The sequence below is a fragment of the Chiloscyllium plagiosum genome, chromosome 18, assembly GCF_004010195.1.
Source record: "Chiloscyllium plagiosum isolate BGI_BamShark_2017 chromosome 18, ASM401019v2, whole genome shotgun sequence".
NCBI lineage: Eukaryota > Metazoa > Chordata > Chondrichthyes > Orectolobiformes > Hemiscylliidae > Chiloscyllium > Chiloscyllium plagiosum.
This window is the reverse complement of record NC_057727.1, coordinates 25,569,949-25,588,730: the sequence shown is the minus strand read 5'-3', so window position 1 is coordinate 25,588,730 and position 18,782 is coordinate 25,569,949. Positions and strand designations below refer to the sequence as shown.

At 38.2% G+C, this 18,782-nt stretch overlaps 1 protein-coding gene across 1 annotated transcript in view; it reads right to left on the bottom strand.

The window, feature by feature from the left end:
- Positions 1-1,131: 1,131 nt before the first annotated feature.
- The window catches only part of hdac11 (histone deacetylase 11), a 122,476-nt gene continuing 104,825 nt past the window's right edge, over positions 1,132-18,782 (bottom strand). Inside the window, exons 11-12 of the mRNA XM_043707994.1 lie at positions 7,716-7,894; positions 1,132-6,462 (exon numbers count right to left, since the gene is read on the bottom strand). Of these exons, the coding sequence (XP_043563929.1) occupies positions 6,298-6,462; positions 7,716-7,894 (344 nt within the window). The 3' untranslated portion in view covers positions 1,132-6,297. The remainder of the gene's footprint in view (positions 6,463-7,715; positions 7,895-18,782) is intronic.

The window sequence follows — 18,782 nt, the reverse complement described above, 5'->3', positions numbered from 1 at the left end:
TTAAACAGTTTTTGTAATACTGTACTTGCGTATTTCTGAAATGAGAAGTTAAAAATCACACAACACCAGGTTATAGTCCAACAGGTCTATTTGAAGGCAATAGCTTTCGGAGCACTGCGCCTTCATCAGGTGGTTGTCACCAATGAAGGAGCAGTACTCCGAAAGCTAGTGTTGGTCTGTAACCTGGTGTTGTGCGATTTTTAACTTTGTCCACCCCAGTCCAACACTGGCACCTCCAAATCATGAAATGAGAAGCATATCTCTTCAGCTGTTTACAACAAGCACATTACTTCTATACTCAATCAGCTCAACTCACAACAGCGTCCAACATTAGATGTGATTCTATAATTGTTCAGCATTTGTTATTTAATTCTAAGTGTGCAAATATTTACACTGACAAAGTTTAAAACTGTAAATCAGACTGGTGTGTTCAGGAGGCATTATGTATGTTAACATACAGGGCCCTGTTCTTTCTAGGTAGGAAGACGACATCCATACACTGTGCCTGTTCTAACTCAACAAAATAGATGACAGACATTTTCTGGTTCATTTCTCAAGACAATGTCTTGATCAATGACAGTCAACTTGACTGGATTAAAATTTCAACAAATATGGTTGCATTCTCCATTGCAATATCTCTACCAATCACCAGTCCATTTGCCAATCAGAATAGTCCTCTCGTACAGTATAACTGTTGATTTTCTTTTTGAATTGATATTCGAGGAAAATGTCCTGAAGAGTGCAAGACTTCAGCACAATGTATCTTTTTTTCAGCAACTAAAGAAATAAATAATTGTCAACTGCAGATCATTAGTTGATTAGGGTATTTCATTAGGACGAGTTATTTTTGCAAACCAGGTACCAGGCCAACTATCTGAATTGATGCGTTGTGCAAGGTTGGTTTAAATTGCACAGATAAACTTGACACTCTAAACACATGCACTGTGGACAATTATAACTGCAAAAGGATTAAACCTACCACAAAAATAAACTGCCCCATAATAAATGGAACAATATTCAAAGTCATGTAATTTTGTTAATTTACAAAGTAGACATCAACAGGCAAGCAAATCTTTAAAATCCTAACAAAGGAAAACAATTATTAGTATTCAAAAGAATATTGCAACTCAGTATCATTTGTCTCAATTTTAATTCTGAATTGTTTGAATTTTTTGTAGTACAAAAATACATTCAGAAACTGTTAGTCAACAATAATAAACTTATAGCAGAACATGCAGAATTAAACATACTGGCCTGGATTTCATGGTCAGAAGTGAAGTAACAACACTTGCTTTTGACATTGAAGAACGCTGCCTACCAAGATCTAATGAGCTCTGTGAACTTGATTACACTTTTACTAGATTTTCATTTCTACCATTAGTTTCACTCTAGTGTCAAATCTCAAGTGTCTCTGGTATTAAGCAGACTATGCAGCCAATCACACTAAAGAATTCTCACAGATAGCAAACCAGGAAGTAACAAGCAGGTTTTGTCAAGTAGTTTCTGAAATTGTACAAAGAGAAAAGTTAAGATTTGGAGCCAAATATGGGATCAGGTGAGATGCTGAAATACCAGAAGAAATGGTTTTTTTTAAATTAAATCTGTATTGGTATAATAGAATGGAGAAATCTGACACTCCACACATAAAAATGTACGTTTTCTGGGCTAGAAAGTTGTCCAGTGATAATTATGATTTAGCATATTGTTTAAAAACTCAGTTTCATTCAACAAGGCATAATTTGTAAGCATTTTACAGCAAGAAGATAGCATATCAAAAGGAAATTTGTACCAATTCACTGTTTTATGATTATTGCCATCTGTGAGGACTTCAACAGCACACCAATCACTGAAGGCGACATTTCTGCATTTACCTGTGCAGGTGCAGACGCTAGAGGCTTCTGTCAGATTCATGATTTGTAATGATGGCAAACACTGACAGTATCACTGTCTTTGCAACCACAAAATCCGGGCCAATGTTCAATTGATAACATCTTCATATAACAGAATTACATCTGCAATCTCAGTAATAAATCAAATATATATTTCTATTTAGCATCTCTCTTCATTAAAAGTTTATTTTGAAAACAAGTATAATGATATGGATTTATTTTCATTAGAATTCAACATTCTTCAAATGGTTTCAATCAACTTGGATATTAAGCTAACAAAGTCAAAATCACACTTATTAGACTTACATTGAAAGAAAATGAGCAAAAACTTTAAAAAAGCTGTTGCTGTTTCTTTTTCCCCCCCTTTTTAATGGTCTTTTCAAATCAACAAGTGATACACACATTGACCTCCTCACCAAATTATGTTATATTCACCCTTGGATACAGCCACAATCACAAAAATATTACTCTGAATTTCCAGCAGAGATATGCCATTCATTTGGAGCTTACACTACAGAGGAGCCTCTTTCCACTCTATTTGTTCAATCACATCCTATCACCATGTCCTATCGTTTTCTTCCTTATGAGCCAACTTCTGCTTAAATGCATCAAAAGCATTTTCTCAGTCGTGTAAAAGTGAACACCCAGTTTCCTTTCATGTTTAGAAAACTGCATTAAAATAAATTAAATTACTTTCACTGTGAAGACATCACATTGTGAAAGTCAGTCAGCACTCTAATGCAGCTATCAAGTCATTTTAAATTAATTCATTCTCAGGATGTCAACATCATTAACATTTATTGCCCATCTCTAAATTCCATGGAGAAGATGGTGGTGAGCTGTTTTCTTAAACTGCAGCAATCCATGCGGGGTAGCTACACCTACAGTGTTATTAGGGGTGATGTTTCAGAATTTTGACCCAGCAACTATGAAGGTACAATGACATGGTTTGAAGTCAGGATGGTGCAAGGCTTTGAAAGGAATTTGGAGGTGGTGGTGCTATTGCAGTGGATAAATGAAAATTTCAAAATATTTGCAACGCTTCACTGAAATCTTTTAATGTACAGTTTGTACCTGAATTTCTACTGTGTATTAACATTGAGGTTCCTCATTCGCAGAATAAAGTCAGATATGTGCCGACGTTACAATTTTATATCTTGCTTCTTTATACAAGATTAGATACTTAAGGAAGTAGCCATAACACTTAGCCAATCCTGGAACATGTATTCAGGAATAACCTTCAGTCTTTCTCCAACACCCTGCCATCTCACCATCAAAACACTAACATTTCTAAAATTACTTCAGCCTTTGTTTCCTCCTCTGTCTAAACAAGAAATCTAATCAACTGTATGTAAAGAGCTTCCTGACATCAGTCTCAACCTTTTTATAAATTTCAACATGATTTCATTGACTAAAATCCTATTCAATTATAAAAACCTTGTAAAAATCTGTTTTTAAATCAAATTTTTCATACATTACAACACATCTTTCCTTTTCCCATTGTTTTGAAGTATGAAGTTAAGATTGACTTGATAGATTTGAAGTTAAGATTGCAAGTTTCTCTCTCACTTACTGTATTAAATGTCTCCAGTTGTCCCCTTTCAATCAATCCCTATCTCAAAACTTCTCCAAACCTCCCTCATGGTCCTAACTTGTCTTCTGACTATTCTCTCTAGTATTTCCAGGCAATTTTATTCTGGCGATCTGAAGTGGATGCAAGATGTGGTCATACCAGGGCAGTGTACAGTTTAAGCATAACTTTGTACAACCTGGAAGGCAGATTTTACTTTTCACCAGAAGACTATTGGTAGCAGATTAGTCATGTATTTACAACTGCCCAATGTTTCATTTTTCAATTTTTCTTTGCTGCTTTTTATGATGTAATGTATTTCAATAAAATCAACTTCACAAAGCACATTGTGACAAACCATAGGTTTTAAATCTTTTAGCAATAAAATGCAAGTTCTTCACTTTCAATAAAAGAATATAGGGCTGAATTTTTGGCTGGGCTTGAAAAAATCCAGAGTATAGATCAGAGTGGTGCTGGAAAAGCACAGCAGGCCAGGCAGCATCCGAGGAGCGGGAAAATCAATGTTTCGGGCAAAAACCCTTCATCAGGAATAATGGCAGGAAGCCTCCAGGGTGGTGAGATAAACCCAACTTGTGCATTTTCTTGGCTTGCAAAATACACAACCAACCCATATGTGGTTTTATTTGAAATTTTAATCTTTTGCAAAAAGTATCAGATCTTCACTGCAGTTTGCAACTTACAGTGGAGAGCATAATATGAAGGTGGGTAGTTCAGAAGGTCACCTTGATTCTCCATCACAACTGTCCAGCTCTCAACGTTACTTAACAGACCAATAAACCTCATGCCCTACCCAACACGTATGCCAACTCACATTGCTTGATGCAAACCCATCCTCCTCAGATTCCCCTATGCCATCTATATGCAACCATTCCACTTCACATTGTTCATGCCATTTTATGTCATGTTCATGCTCTACACCTACCTCAAGCATCAACTATGGATACCCACCATCATACACTTATCTACAGTTCTCAGAAACCATGCAACAGCTATGGAAAATATCTTAAACTAATTGGAAATCAGTGAAAGCAAATTTGGGACCATAATTCCAAGCTAAAAATATTAATCTTTAAAGTGCCTATTACATTTTGTAAATAAACAAGAAATCACAACGAAGACATACTCTGTTCTTAAAGGTTCAGAAAAGTTTCAAGAGTTTGTGGATTAAAAGGCCACTTACTGAATGGAAGTTGGTGAACCTCAACCAAGTATTAATAACGGACAGCTCTATTAACAACGGCTCAAAAAACGGACAGCTTTAATAACTAAAGCCTCCAGCTCCACTGACAGAACCACCATCAATTCTCATTTCAAGGCAGAGTAACATCAAGGGGGGGGGGCGGGGAGTGCAGGTTAAACTTTTTTTTAAGCTTTAAAAGGAATTTTTGTTTAAAGCCAGATCTACCAGTCCAAATAAATTAGAACACAAAAATGTTTTGGTTTACATTATTTTCAATACATTCTGGTACTCTATCAATTGTAAAAGTACTGTAATGCATGTGAACAACTGCACAATGCTGGTCATACAAGAGTCAACTTTCTTTTGCAGATCAGTTTCATGTGCTGAATGACTGCATTGAAAACATACTTACATTTCAATACAACACCTATGGTGATGTTTGATTGTTTTCAAACATTTCACACTCCTCTTTCAGACTGTTCTCAAAACTCTTAAGGTTTACTATTTTTTTCACGAAGAGTCAAAAACTGGCATACTTTTAACGGACTTCCAAAGTCCCTCACTCCCAGACAATAATGATAAAACGAAGGAAATCTGATTTCATTCCTGTCTAAAACGGGGAACTTGAGCTCAGAGAAATGGGCGTGGGGGGGTGGGGTCTACACACTGAGCATTCCAGATGTGCAAACACTGAGAAACAAAAATTGAACAGGATCAGTAATACAGAGGAAAACCTAATTTTCTCAAAATAAAAATCAGTGTGACCTAAGTGCACACTGAAATGTATTTCGTCACCTACTCATAAATTGTGCCATTGGCATCAGATAAAAAAAGAAAGGTGAGAAAATAAGGTAATTTTAATATTACTAGAACATGACTATTAAGAATGTGAATGGTGCATTTAGTTAATTAAGCTTTACATTAATCTACAGTACAAAATACTTTCCGCAGACCATAATAGAACAGCACTCATTATGGATAATGCCATCATACAAGAACACAAGAGCATTTCAGCTAGAGATTGAATACTGAAGACTAGACACCTTGTATTTAAAGGCACATTCCTTTACAATTGGTTTGCTGGGCAATAACATGAGGTTTTATATTAACTTGATCCAATTTTACAAGATATTTTGCAGTTACTCATTTTCTCTTACAATTGCTGCAACATTTAATACAAAACAAATCTGAATTACATTTTTTCTAACCTATTTCATTGTATCTTCTATTTGGAATATGCTGAGAATAGTGATTGATACTTCACAGCACTCTGTTTCTTCATTGTATGAATACTATCATGTAAATCACTCAAGAATTGGAGTGTGTTGAGCTAAATGTTTTATTTCAAATTTATATTTCTTTAGATTCTTCTCACAGCCAAGTAAATATATATTAATTTTAAAAATCCATTATTTATTGCACCAGAGAGGAATGTTCCTTTAATAGTGTTGTAAACCTGCTCATTTCTTTATCTAATCTATATTTATAACTTTGTTGATTATGGAACATTGTTACTTTAGAATTTAAATTAGATTTTTCTCCAAACTAACGGAAGTTCTTTGCATTGATAGCAGTGATGTTGCAACTAATACAGATTTCTGTATTAGAAAAGCTGTGTTAAAAGTCATTCATTCCACCTAAAGCACCTTTTGGTCTATTAGTTGCAAATGGTGCAAGTTAAGAATAGAATCAGCTATGATCCGGGCCGTAGACCTTTGGTAGCCTCCAGATGTCACCATCAGGATAGGTATCTTACGCGTGCGGGCTGCCTGAAAAACTGCTTGATCTCTTTTAATGATTCCCTAGACAAAAAAAAATTGAACAAGATGATATTAAGGACAGTTTTGTTTTAATCATTATGAGTTATGACATTTCAATGAAACATTTAAATCACTTCCCCTCAATAAAAGCTGAAAGTACTAAATAATTACACATTATCGCCAGCTTAATTAAAGAATGGTAAATATGTCTCCATTTTAATTACTGGGGTCTCTTACAAAAATCTCAAAAGATGGCAAAACAAAATCTATAAAATTAATATTTTCAAGCACCAGGGTCCCAGGTTCGATTCCAGCCTCGGGCGACTGTCTGTGTAGAGTTTGCACATTCTCCTCGTGTCTGCATGGGTTTCCTCTGGGTGCTCCGGTTTCCTCCCACAGTTCAAAGATGTGCAGGTTAGGTGGATTGGCCATGCTAAATTGCCCATAGTGTTAGGTGCAATAGTCAGAGGGAAATGGAACTGGGTGGGTTGCGCTTCGGAGGGTTGGTGTGGACTTATTGGGCCGAAGGGCCTGTTTCCACACTGTGGAGAATCTAATCTAATCTGAAAAAAAGCATTATTCTATTATTCTATGTCGCAGATGAATAGTTTATGAACTAACTTATTTAAATCTAAAAGGTGCAATAAACATAATGTTAGAAATTGCCAGATAAAGTTCCATGGTAAAGATGGACAATGGAGTTTTTCTAGCTATCTTGAACACAATTTCTATTTATTTACAAATCGTACATAAAAAATTCAAAATTGAAAAGCTTTAAAGTAAGCACATTTAAGTTAGTAATAAATACTCTTCTGTAAATTAATTGTTCATTTTGAAATGAAAAATGTTGTTTTCTACCTGGGTCTCACATATCAGGTAGGTGCAAAGAGTTAAACTACTACCTAAATAAAGCTAACGGAAAATTAAGTAATTCCTCTCCTTATTTCAATATCACACCTGGGCAAGAAAAAGAAGCCAAAAATTGCAGATATAGAATTGAAGCAAAATGTTTCACAATTCTGATATAGGAATTATAAACACCATTTAATCAAACTCACGACATTTCTGGAACAGGTATCAACAGAATTGAAACTCTTGGACAACCAGGTAGAACAAAATATTTTTTCAAGTCTTCCACAACATGATAGACTTGCATTCACCAAAGTTGAATTTCATTTGTCTGCTTTTGAACTGGTTGGATATTTAACATTTAAGGTAAGTTATTTTGGAAGTACTTTCAGTAACACATTTGCCAAGCACAAACATTTGGATTACCCTTAAATTGTCTTACAAACCTGTGGTGAAATAGCCAATCCTCCTAGTTGATCACCATCTAAGATGTCTGTGCCTGCATTGTACACAATGATGTCTGGAGTGACTTCCTGTAATGCTTTTGACATCTGTGTTTCCACTTTCTGCAGATACTCTGAATCCTCCGTGTCCCAGTCCAGTTCAATTTTCCACTTGATAGCTCCTGGTAACAATTTATGAATAAATGATTTAAAGTAATCAATCACTTCACACAGTTAACTCGATATGACATGAATCTTCAAACAATGAAGCAAACCACCATGAATCAAAACCCAGATTGCAACTGTTTACTTAAATGGTATTCAAGTAATTATCCTTTCCAGAGATGCTACAGAAAAAAACCAAAAATATTTCAATAACAAATTACTAGCGCTAAGAAACTTCACAACATGCATGATGATATCTGGGTTTCAAAAACTGTAACAAAAAAGGAATATTATGTAACAGAAATAAATTTTACACCAAATTATACACTTAATTAATACTCAATCTTCATAAACAGTACTGTGTTGAACTTGTTCAATGGAATACAAACATAAATATAATATTGAGTCCATTGCTATTTTTTGGTTCCCTTCAATCATCTTTCTGCCAGTCCCCCAAAACTCAAACAGTTCTTAACAAAGGCATAAGTGACATCCTGTTTAACGATTACAAAAGTAAACTATCCAACTCGTCTGCATTCTTTGGCACAGATGACAACACCATCCTCCTCCAACAATCTTTTGACCCATTACCCATTCCTCTGGATCTCTTCTTGTCCATAACTATGACAACCAGTCTATGACCACCAATGGCTGTTCTTTCCACTCCTACACTACAATCCCAGGTTTCTCCCAAAATCTATCTTTGATGCCTTCCTATTTCACATCTACATACTGCACCTCAGTAATGGTATTCAAAAACGTAATCACAGTTCCCAGATGTATGCTGACAACAACATCATCTACTTCAGCATCACCTCTCTTGATCTCTTCTCTGTTTCTAAATTGCCAGATCACTCAACTGGTATGTGGTATTAGATGAGTGACAACTTCCTCCAATTAAATATCAGGAAGACTTATGCCATTGTCTTTGGTTGCTAGCACAAACTCAGTCCCTCTTCACTGATTTCATTTTTCTCCCTGGCAAATGCTTGAAATTCAGCCAGACCACTCATAACTTTGGTATCATAATGGATGCAGATATGATTGTTCAGAAACAGAACTGCCCCATCACTGACAGTGACTATTTCCATGACTGATCATTGCTATTCCCTGCCACTGCCTCAACTCTTTTGCCAAAACCCTCAACCACATCTTTCATCTTTGAGACCTGGCTTCCCACATTCTACCTTCGGTAAAATTGAGATCATCCAATACTCTACTGCGAGCATCCTAACTCTCACCCAAACCCTGCTGACTAATGTTAGCTCATGATTAAACAATACCTCGATTTTTAAATTTTCATCCTGGTTTTCAAATCTCTCCATTGCCCTGACACCTCCCTATCTCTATGATCTCCTACAACACTACAGGCCTGTAGAATGTCTGCTCTCCTTGAATTTTAACTGTTCCACCATTGATGGCTATAGCTGCAGCTGCCAAAGCCCTAAAGCTCTGCAATACCCTCTTTAAACATGTTCACCTCTCTACTCACTTTGAAGATATTCCTTAAAACTTACCTTTGTAACCAAGCAATTACTCATCTAATCAGATATCACCTGAGATGGATTGACTTTATACTTTGTTTTTAATGCCTTTGGAAGCATCTTGGAATGGTTTATTGCATGAAAGGTGCTTTGTACATAAAAGCTATTATTGTTAATTATGTTACAGGTTGCAGGGGGACTTGGATCAGCTGCAGAATTGGGCTGAGAGGTGGCAAATGGAGTTCAATGCAGCTAAATGTGAGGTGATGCACTTTGGGAAGAATAACAGGAAAGCAGAATACTGGGTCAATGGAAAGATTCTTTGTAGTGTGGATGTGCAGAGGGATCTTGGAGTCCATGTAGATCTCTGAAAGTTGCTACCCAGGTGGATAGTGCTGTTAAGAAGGCATACGGTGTGTCAGGTTTCATTGGTAGAGGGACTGAGTTCCGGAACCACAATATCATGCTGCAACTATACAAAATGCTGGTGCGGCCACACTTGGAATATTGTGTACAGTTCTGGTCGCCCCATTACAGGAAGGATGTGGAAGCATTGGAAAAGGTGCAGAGGAGATTTACCAGGATGTTGCCTGGTTTGGAGGGAAGGTCTTATGAGGAAAGGCTGGGAGACTTGGGTCTGTTCTCATTGGAAAGAAGGTGGCTAAGGGGGGATTTGATAGAGACATACAAGATGATCAGAGAATTAGTAGGGTAGACAGTGAAAGTCTTTTCCCTAGGATGATGACACCAGCTTGTATGAGAGGGCATAGCTACAAATTGAGGGGTGATAGGTTTAAGACAGATGTCAGAGGCAGGTTCTTTATGCAGAGAGTGGTAAGGGCGTGGAATGCCCTATCTTCTAATGTAGTCAACTCAGCCACCTTAGGGAGATTTAAACAATCCTTAGATAAGCAAATGGATGATTTTAGGATAGTGTAGGGGGACGAGCTGAGAATAGGTTGGTGCAACATCGAGGGCCGAAGGGCCTGTTCTGCGCTGTATTGTTCTATGTTAACTCGGAGCTATACCTGACATGATGTATGATAAATTCTCAGGATTTCAAAACAACAATCATTAGAAAATATCATACCACCTGGTTGGAAAGTCCATTAGGCTGGAATTAAAGCAATGGTGCAACAATTATACCTTCAGATTTCTACAAAAGCAGGGTCCAAATCTATTTCTGCAAGGCAACAATGAAGGAAACCGAAGGCCTGATCACTGGCAGAAATTGAGTAGTGATTGAATAGTGAGTAGCTGGGAAAACAGGTGATCAATTGATTCAATTGAGACCATTAAGTGATTGATTAATGGGCAACATGAAGAGACTTCATAAACCTCAGGACACACCAACTGGTTCATACTGATGAGAGATTTTTCAAGTGTCCACATTGTGAGAAGAGCTTTAAATGCAAACGTGAAGTGCTGACACATGAACACATTCATACTGGGGAGAGGCCAATCCCCTGCTCCATGTGTGGAAACAATTTCTCAGTTCAAAAAGCCTTTTGAGACACCAGCGAATACACATTGGTGAGAAGTTGTTACCTGCTGCCTCGTGGCAAAGCATTTACACAGTCAGCCCACCCTCGGAGACACCAGTGAGTTCACAAGTGATTGCAGGGCAAATATCTGTTGCTCTGTTGTTGTTAATGAACCTTCGATTGATCCAGCTCTCTGGAGGTTTGAGTGATCAATGTGATGGAGGATTGATCCATCCCCTAAAGGACAAGGAAGCAGATGCAGTGGCACAGGGAAATATGTGCTGCTTGTGATGTGATCTGGAGAAGGGTGGCATCGTGTAACTTAAAACACCAGAGGTACAGAGAGATAGAGACATTATGACTTTGATTCATCGCATTTAATTAATTCATTCAAAGTGTGTGCCATTGCAGACAGAACTGGGTGCGTACACACACACACACAACCATATTTATAGGCACACATACACACTGACAGAGAAATAGAGATAAACACAGGCACTCTCAAAAACATCCATCTGGAGATACATAGAAACATACTATCCTTCAGTACATTGTTCGGGTTGATGTGTTTAATAAACTCAAGTTAATTTGTACCATAAACACGTGTTAATTTGTACAATAAAAAAAAATGAAGAGACTTCATTCCTTCACTGCGGGTGTCACAGTCACACTTAGGGGAGGCCCTTCCAGTTGGGAAGATTGGTAACTTTAGCTAAAAGGGCTAGTGTTAAGCAAGCGTGGGCATGGAAATCTCTTTTGTAGGTTTGCTCAGCCCAATAATACAGGCACATCTGGAGTTCAGCTATTGATCTTCCAAATATCTCTGTAACACCTCCCCTAACATCAAGCCTAAGCCCAGAGAGAGCTGGACTTAGGAGTTTGGGCTCACAGGCATGGTGGGACTTCCTGTTGTCCTACGGTGATCATCAGGATCCAAGTGACATGGCCGCATGGATTCAGAATTTGTGTTCCGTAGAAGGCAGAGGATAGTGATGGAAGGGTGTTTTTCTGGCTGGAGGTCCATGACTAGTGGTGTTCCACAGGGATGCGTTCAGAGACCTCTGCTATTTGTGATATACATATATAAATGACTTAGATGAAAATATAGATGGGTGGGTTAGTAAGTTTGCAAACAATACAAATATTAGTGGAGTTGTGGATAGTGTAGAAAGTTGTCAAAGGATACAGCAGAATATAGATCAGTTGCCAGATACGGGTGGAAAAATGACAGATGGAGTTTAATCTGGGTAAATGTGAGAAGCTCCACTTTGAGAGACCAAATGTAAAAGGAAAAGTATACAGTTAATGACAGGACTCTGAACAGCATTGATGTACAAATGAATCTTGAGGTTCAAGTCCACAGCACCCTGAAACGAACCACGTAAATAGATAGGGTGGTAATGATGGTGTATTGCATGATCGCCTTTATTAGTTGAGGAATTGAATGCAAGAGTCAGAAGGTCACGTTGCAGCTTTATAAGACTTTGGTTAGGCCACATTTAAAGTATTGCATTCAATTCTGGTCTCCACATTACAGGAAGGATGCGGAGCTTTGGAGCTGATGCAGAAGAGGTTTACCAGGAAACTGCCTGGATTAAAGAGGCTAGAAAAACTCGGATTGTTTTCTCTTGGGCAGCAGAGGCTGAGAGGAGACTATAAAATTATGAAATATGGAGCGTCGGAGGCTGAGGGGTGACCTTATAGAGGTTTACAAAATTATGAGGGGCATGGATAGGGTAAATAGACAAAGTCTTTTCCCAGGGGTTGGGGAGTCCAGAACTAGAGGTCATAGGTTTAGGGTGAGAGGGGAAAGATAAAAAAAGAGACCTAAGGGGCAACGTTTTCATGCAGAGGGTGGTACGTGTATGGAATGAGCTGCCAGAGGATGTGGTGGAGGCTGGTACAATTGCAACATTTAAGAGGCATTTGGATGGGTATATGAATAGGAAGGGTTTGGAGGGATATGGGCCGGGTGCTGGCAGGTGGGACTAGATTGGGTTGGGATATCTGGTCGGCATGGATGGGTTGGACCGAAGGGTCTGTTTCCATGCTGTACATCTCTATGACTCTATATAGATAGGATTGACAGTCAGAATCTTTTTCCCTAGAGATGAAATGTCTAATACAAGGGGGCATGCATTTAAGGTGAGAGGGGGAAGTTCAAAGAAAATATGAGGGGCAAGTTTTTTTTAAACACAATCTAGTAGGAATCTGGAATGCACAGTCGGGGTAGTGGAGACAGATACGATAGAGGCATTTAAGGGACTTTCAGATAAGCACAAGAAGATGCAAAGGATAAATGAATATGGACCAAGAAGGGATTTGTTTGATTTGGTATCATGTTCGTCATAACATTGTGGGCTGAAGGGTCCTACAAGTGGCCACCACTCCCACGGCAACTGCTGGGTTGAAAAAATAGGAATATAATTGCCCCAGTCCTCTCAGGCAAGACTGCTTCCCAAAGGAAAACAGGCAGACATTCCAGCTCTAACAGCTACAGTGCTTGCACACCAAGTCGTCGGAAGAAACATATGATAAACTGAGCTAAGTGTTCCCACAATCAATGGATCAGACCTAAGCTCCATAGTTGCCGTATCCAGTCATTAAATGGTAATGGACAATTAAGCAACTAACAGGAGCCTCCACAAATAGCTCCATCCATAATGAAAGGGAAATCAGCACATCAGTACAAAATACAAAGATGGTCACAAATGTTTCACTTTCAGGAAAAAAAAGTGCCCAGTTGATGATTGATCTCAGCCTCAGCCAAAGGTCTCCAGCACAGCAGATGCTAGTTATAAACTAATTCCTGATATCAAGAAATAACTGAGGGCATAGGATACTGCATTGGCACTGCCAATATGCCAACAGTAGCAGCAAGTACAGGTGATCTGCATTTACTCAGAAGTTCGACAAATTGCCCAATTATGACCTGTACACAAAAGGCTGGACAAATGCAACCCCATTAGTCTAATTTTGATCATCAGCAAAATAATGAAGGTGTCATCAGTAGTGTTATCAAATGGCACGTACTCAACAATAAGCTGCTTAGTTTGATTTCCGCCAGGGCAATTCAGATCCTGACCTCATTAAAACGTTGAATCAAATGCAGGCAAAATAGCTGATTTCCAGAGACAAGGTGAGAGTCACTGCACTTGACATCAAGACAGAGTTCATCAGAGTGTGGCATCAAGATGCACTGACAAAATTGAAGTCAATGGGTATCAGGGAAAACTTTGTGCTGGGTATGTCTCCAACCAGTAAAAGGAAGAGGGTTGCATTTGTTGCAGGTTAGTCATCTTAGTCCCCGGACATTGCGAAAGATGTTTCTCAGGATACTGTCCACGGCCCAACCGTCTTCAGCTGCTTCAATGACATTGTCTCCATCATAAAATCTGAAGTGGAGATGGTCGCTAATCATTACACAATATTCAGCACCTTAGATATCAATACCTTACCTGGACAATATTCAGGCTTGGGCTAACAAATGGCAGGTTAACCAAACAGATCATCTCCAACAAGAAAGAACCTAATCATCTCCCCTCGATATTCAATGGCATTGCTATAGCTGAAACATCACTATTGTTATTAATCAGAAACTGAACTAGACCAGTCTTGTAAATTTCATAGCTACAAGAGCAGGTTAGGGGCATCCTGTGGTAAATAACTCACCTATTGACTTCCCAAAGCTTGTACACTATCCACATGACTCAAATAATGAGAAATAACAGAGCGATGCAATTTTATTAGAAAATATCTGAGTGGCAGCAGTATGAAATATCTGCAAGATGAAGTGTAGTACAACAATTCACTAAGGCTACACAGACAACACCTAAATGTAGAAGGGCAAGAGCAGGGATCACCAACAATGGCAAATCCAAGCCAGACACATCCTGACTCGTAACTATAATCACCACTCTTCCATTGCCATTGGGTCAAAATCATGAACCTTCTTTCCTAACAGTTCGGTGGGTACACCTATAAAATGCCATTTGGAAAAAAGCTAGAGTACTCTATTAATGAAAAAATAGTGGGATGGACAGAAAAGCTTATTACAATCAAACATAATCATCATAGATTTGGGGTAATGTGTTAGCATTTGGATTGGATAACATAGCAGACAGAGAGTCAGATTAATAGGTCCTTTTCTGGTTGGTAAGATGTAACTAATAGAATGCCACAAGGGTCAGTTCTTCTATTATTTACCAGCTTAATTAATTACTTGGAAGATTGGACAGAGTGCAATGTATTCAAATAGGTGGGAGGGTATGTTTTGATGAAGCCATAATCTGCAAGGGGATATTGATTGAATGAATAGGAAAAAACGCAGCAGATAAAGTTTAATGTAGGGTAAGTGTTAGGTCATAAACTTTGGGAAGAAGAATCAAAAGGCACACTATTATTTAAATGGAGAGACTCTCCACAAAAGCATAATTAGAAGGATCTGGATGTTCTTGTGCATGACACAGAAAACTAGCATGCAAGTTCCTGAACTAATTAAGTAGGTTCATGGAACTTTGGCCTTTAATATTAGAGGGCTGGACATTAAAATCAGGGAATTCTTGTTACCACTGTACAGGTTGTTGGTGGTGCCACATTGGCATACTGCATAATGTTTTGGTCCCAATAACTAAGGATTGTTATACTGGCATTGGAGACAATTTAAAAGAAATTCACTTGGCCGAATCCTGAGATGAAAGGTTTGACTTATCAAGAACAGCTAAACAGGTTTGGCCTTTATTCATTAAATTTAGGAGAATGGGGATGATCTTACAGAAAATTAGGGAATTCTGAGGGGGATACAGAGGGTAGATGTTGAAAAACATGTTTTGTTGCGACAGGATGATTCTCAAACAAAGGGACATAGTTGCAGAATATAGGGATACTAATTTAAAACTGAGATGCAAAGGAATTTCTTCCCGGAGGGTGGTGAATGTAATTCCCTACTCCAGAGGGTTTTACAAAGTTAAAAATCACAAACACCAGGTTATAGTCCAACAGGTTTAATTGGAAGGTTTAACTGTTAGACTATAAGCTGGCGTTGTATGATTTTTAACTTTGTACACCCCAGTCCAACACCGGAATCTCCAAACCAGAGGGTTGTGGAAGCTAAATCTTATAGTATGTAAAAGTGGTGGATAGATTTTAGAAATAGTGAAGAGTTAACAGCTATGCTGAGCTATCATAAAACAGGAATTGAAGTCCAGGGCAGATCAACCATATTCTTATTGAATGGTGAGGCAGGTTTGAGGGGTCAATGGCCTATTCCAATTTCTTATGTTCTTATGCAACAGACTGCAGTGGTTCAAGAAGACAAAACTCATCAACACCTTTTTAAGAGCATTAAGGATTGCAAAAAAAGACAGCCCAGCCAGTATAAGTGTTAACTGATCACACGGTAGCTATTAATTGGCTATTAATGAAGTCAGTACCTGGGAATTGGTTCCAGCAAGTCTGGAAACAATCTTGTGCCCAGGCAAATGACAGATGTTGAATGGTAACTGGGGTCTCAAGAAGGACATTGTCAGCCTGTCAGGGAGTAGTCAGAGTTTGAATTTGGTTTTGGACTTTGCTTTCTATAAAATGGAAAATGGGCTGTTGATGCTAACAACATGAAAATTGAAAAGTTCACTGCCTAACCCTCCATGAGCAGCTCTTGGAAGATTAGAGAATAGAAAACTAAGTTATAGCTATTACTGCCTTTATGGGAGTGAACTGTAAAAATGACCCTGATCAACACCTTCAGCAAATTAACCAAGAAACCATCACCTATGCATACCTGTAGAACAAGACCATGGAAACCATTTAGAGTCATATGGAAACAGAACCTCCAGTCCAACACAGCCATGTCAACCAGACAGACATTAATCTAGTCCAGTTTGCCAGCATTTAAATAATCTGGCCAATTTTGTTTTTTCTGTTATTTCTCCCCTGTGTTTGTCCACCTTTTGTGTGAATTTGGGTATAGAGCGTAAACCAAATAGATCACTTTGTTGTTTAACTTTACTCCACTAAAATTACTATATTGTTAATAAATTGTAAATCTTTGGTTTAAGATATAAACTCACGTCTGAAAATGATTATTCGCACTGTGTAGGATTGGTTATTGGTTCAGAACAATTGGAGTCAATTTTGAAGGTCTTTGAAGTTTTTAATTTCACTGTGTTGTGAATATAGAGGCAGAAAGGTCAATTTGGTTCAGCTGTCTATCTTCATGCCATGACACCAGTCTCCCTATTATTGTTGGCATAGTAATTTCTATGATAATAGACAATAGGTGCAGGAGTAGGCCATTCTGCCCTTCGAGCCAGCACCTCCATTATGATCATGGCTGAACATCCTCAATCAGTATCCTGTTCCTGCCTTATCCCCATAACCCTTGATTCCACTATCCTTAAGAGCTGGTATGCGGAATATTTATTCCTTCACCAATATCACTAAAATAGAGTATTTTGTCACTCACCTTATGACCCATTCATAAGAATAATAATGAAGTGTTTCTTCACACCAAGAGTGGTGGAAATGTGGAAATCTCACGAAATGCAGAAGATGCTAATTAAATTAATAATTCTAAACCTGAAACTTCTGGAATTTTCCTATCCATGTGCAATGGGTGGATGAAGTTATATACAGATAAGTCAAGATCTGATGGGACACCAGAATTGGCTGAAGAGGCTAAATGGCCTATATCCCTATTACTCCTTGTGGGCCTTAGCTTGTGCAAATTGGCTGCCATGTTTGTCTATGTCACAATAGCAACTACTCTTGTTTTTAAAAAGACTTCTTTCGTTTGTTAAGCACTTGAAAATATCCCATGGTCTGAAAAGGCACTGTGCAAAAAAGCTATTCCTTTCTTCTTTTTAAATCTAATAGTGACTCAATTAGTTTACAATAACTTTAATACAATACCCAATAATAATAAATGGTGGGAGTGTATTGATTATGATGTAAAGTTATGCAAGCTGGTGACAGTAATAAATGTGTTGCATTTCAATACATTGCTGCATTTTCAGTTTGGCTGTTGTTGAACATTTTTAAGCTGAGATCAATTATCACTGAGGTACATAACTATAGCTACACGCTGAAGAGTAAATGCTTGTTAATTCTTCTTTGATGAGTACAAGAGTCTTAATTTTGGTATTATGTCCCTCAGGTTAACTGGCCTCATGTGTTTAAAGCAATTTCCAATCTTTCGCCCAATAGTTGACCACGGATGTCACTTCCACTATTTCTGTGTTGTTTAGAGGATTGGTATGAGGATTACATAAATTTAAATATCAGAGCATACAGAAACCAAAGAATTTGCTCTGACATAGAATATTACCCTTGGTGTTAGATTTTCAGCCTCCTGCCTGTCTGTAAAGCTGGCATCATGGATCAACTGGATCAAGCTGGAAACATGGATCATAGTGTTAAAGGTTTAGATGGAGAGGAATTTCTTAAGGGCGTACAAGACAATTTTCTGATTCAGTATGTGGATGTACCTACTAGAGAAGGTGCAAAACTTGACCTACTCTTGGGAAATAAGGCAGGGCAGGTGACTGAGGTGTCAGTGGGGGAGCGCTTTGGGGCCAGCGAACATAATTCTATTCGTTTTAAAATAGTGATGGAAAAGGATAGACCAGATCTAAAAGTTGAAATTCTAAGTTGGATAAAGGCCAATTTTGACGGTATTAGGCAAGAACTTTCGAAAGCTGATTGGAGGCAGATGTTCGCAGGTAAAGGGACGGCTGGAAAATGGGAAGCCTTCAGAAATGAGATAACAAGAATCCAGACAAAGTATATTCCTGTCAGGGTGAAAGGGAAGGCTGGTAGGTATAGGGAATGCTGGATGACTAAAGAAATTGAAGATCTGGCTCAGAAAAAGAAGGAAGCATATGTAAGGTATAGATAGGATAGATCGAGTGAACCCTTAGAAGAGTATAAAGGAAGTAGGA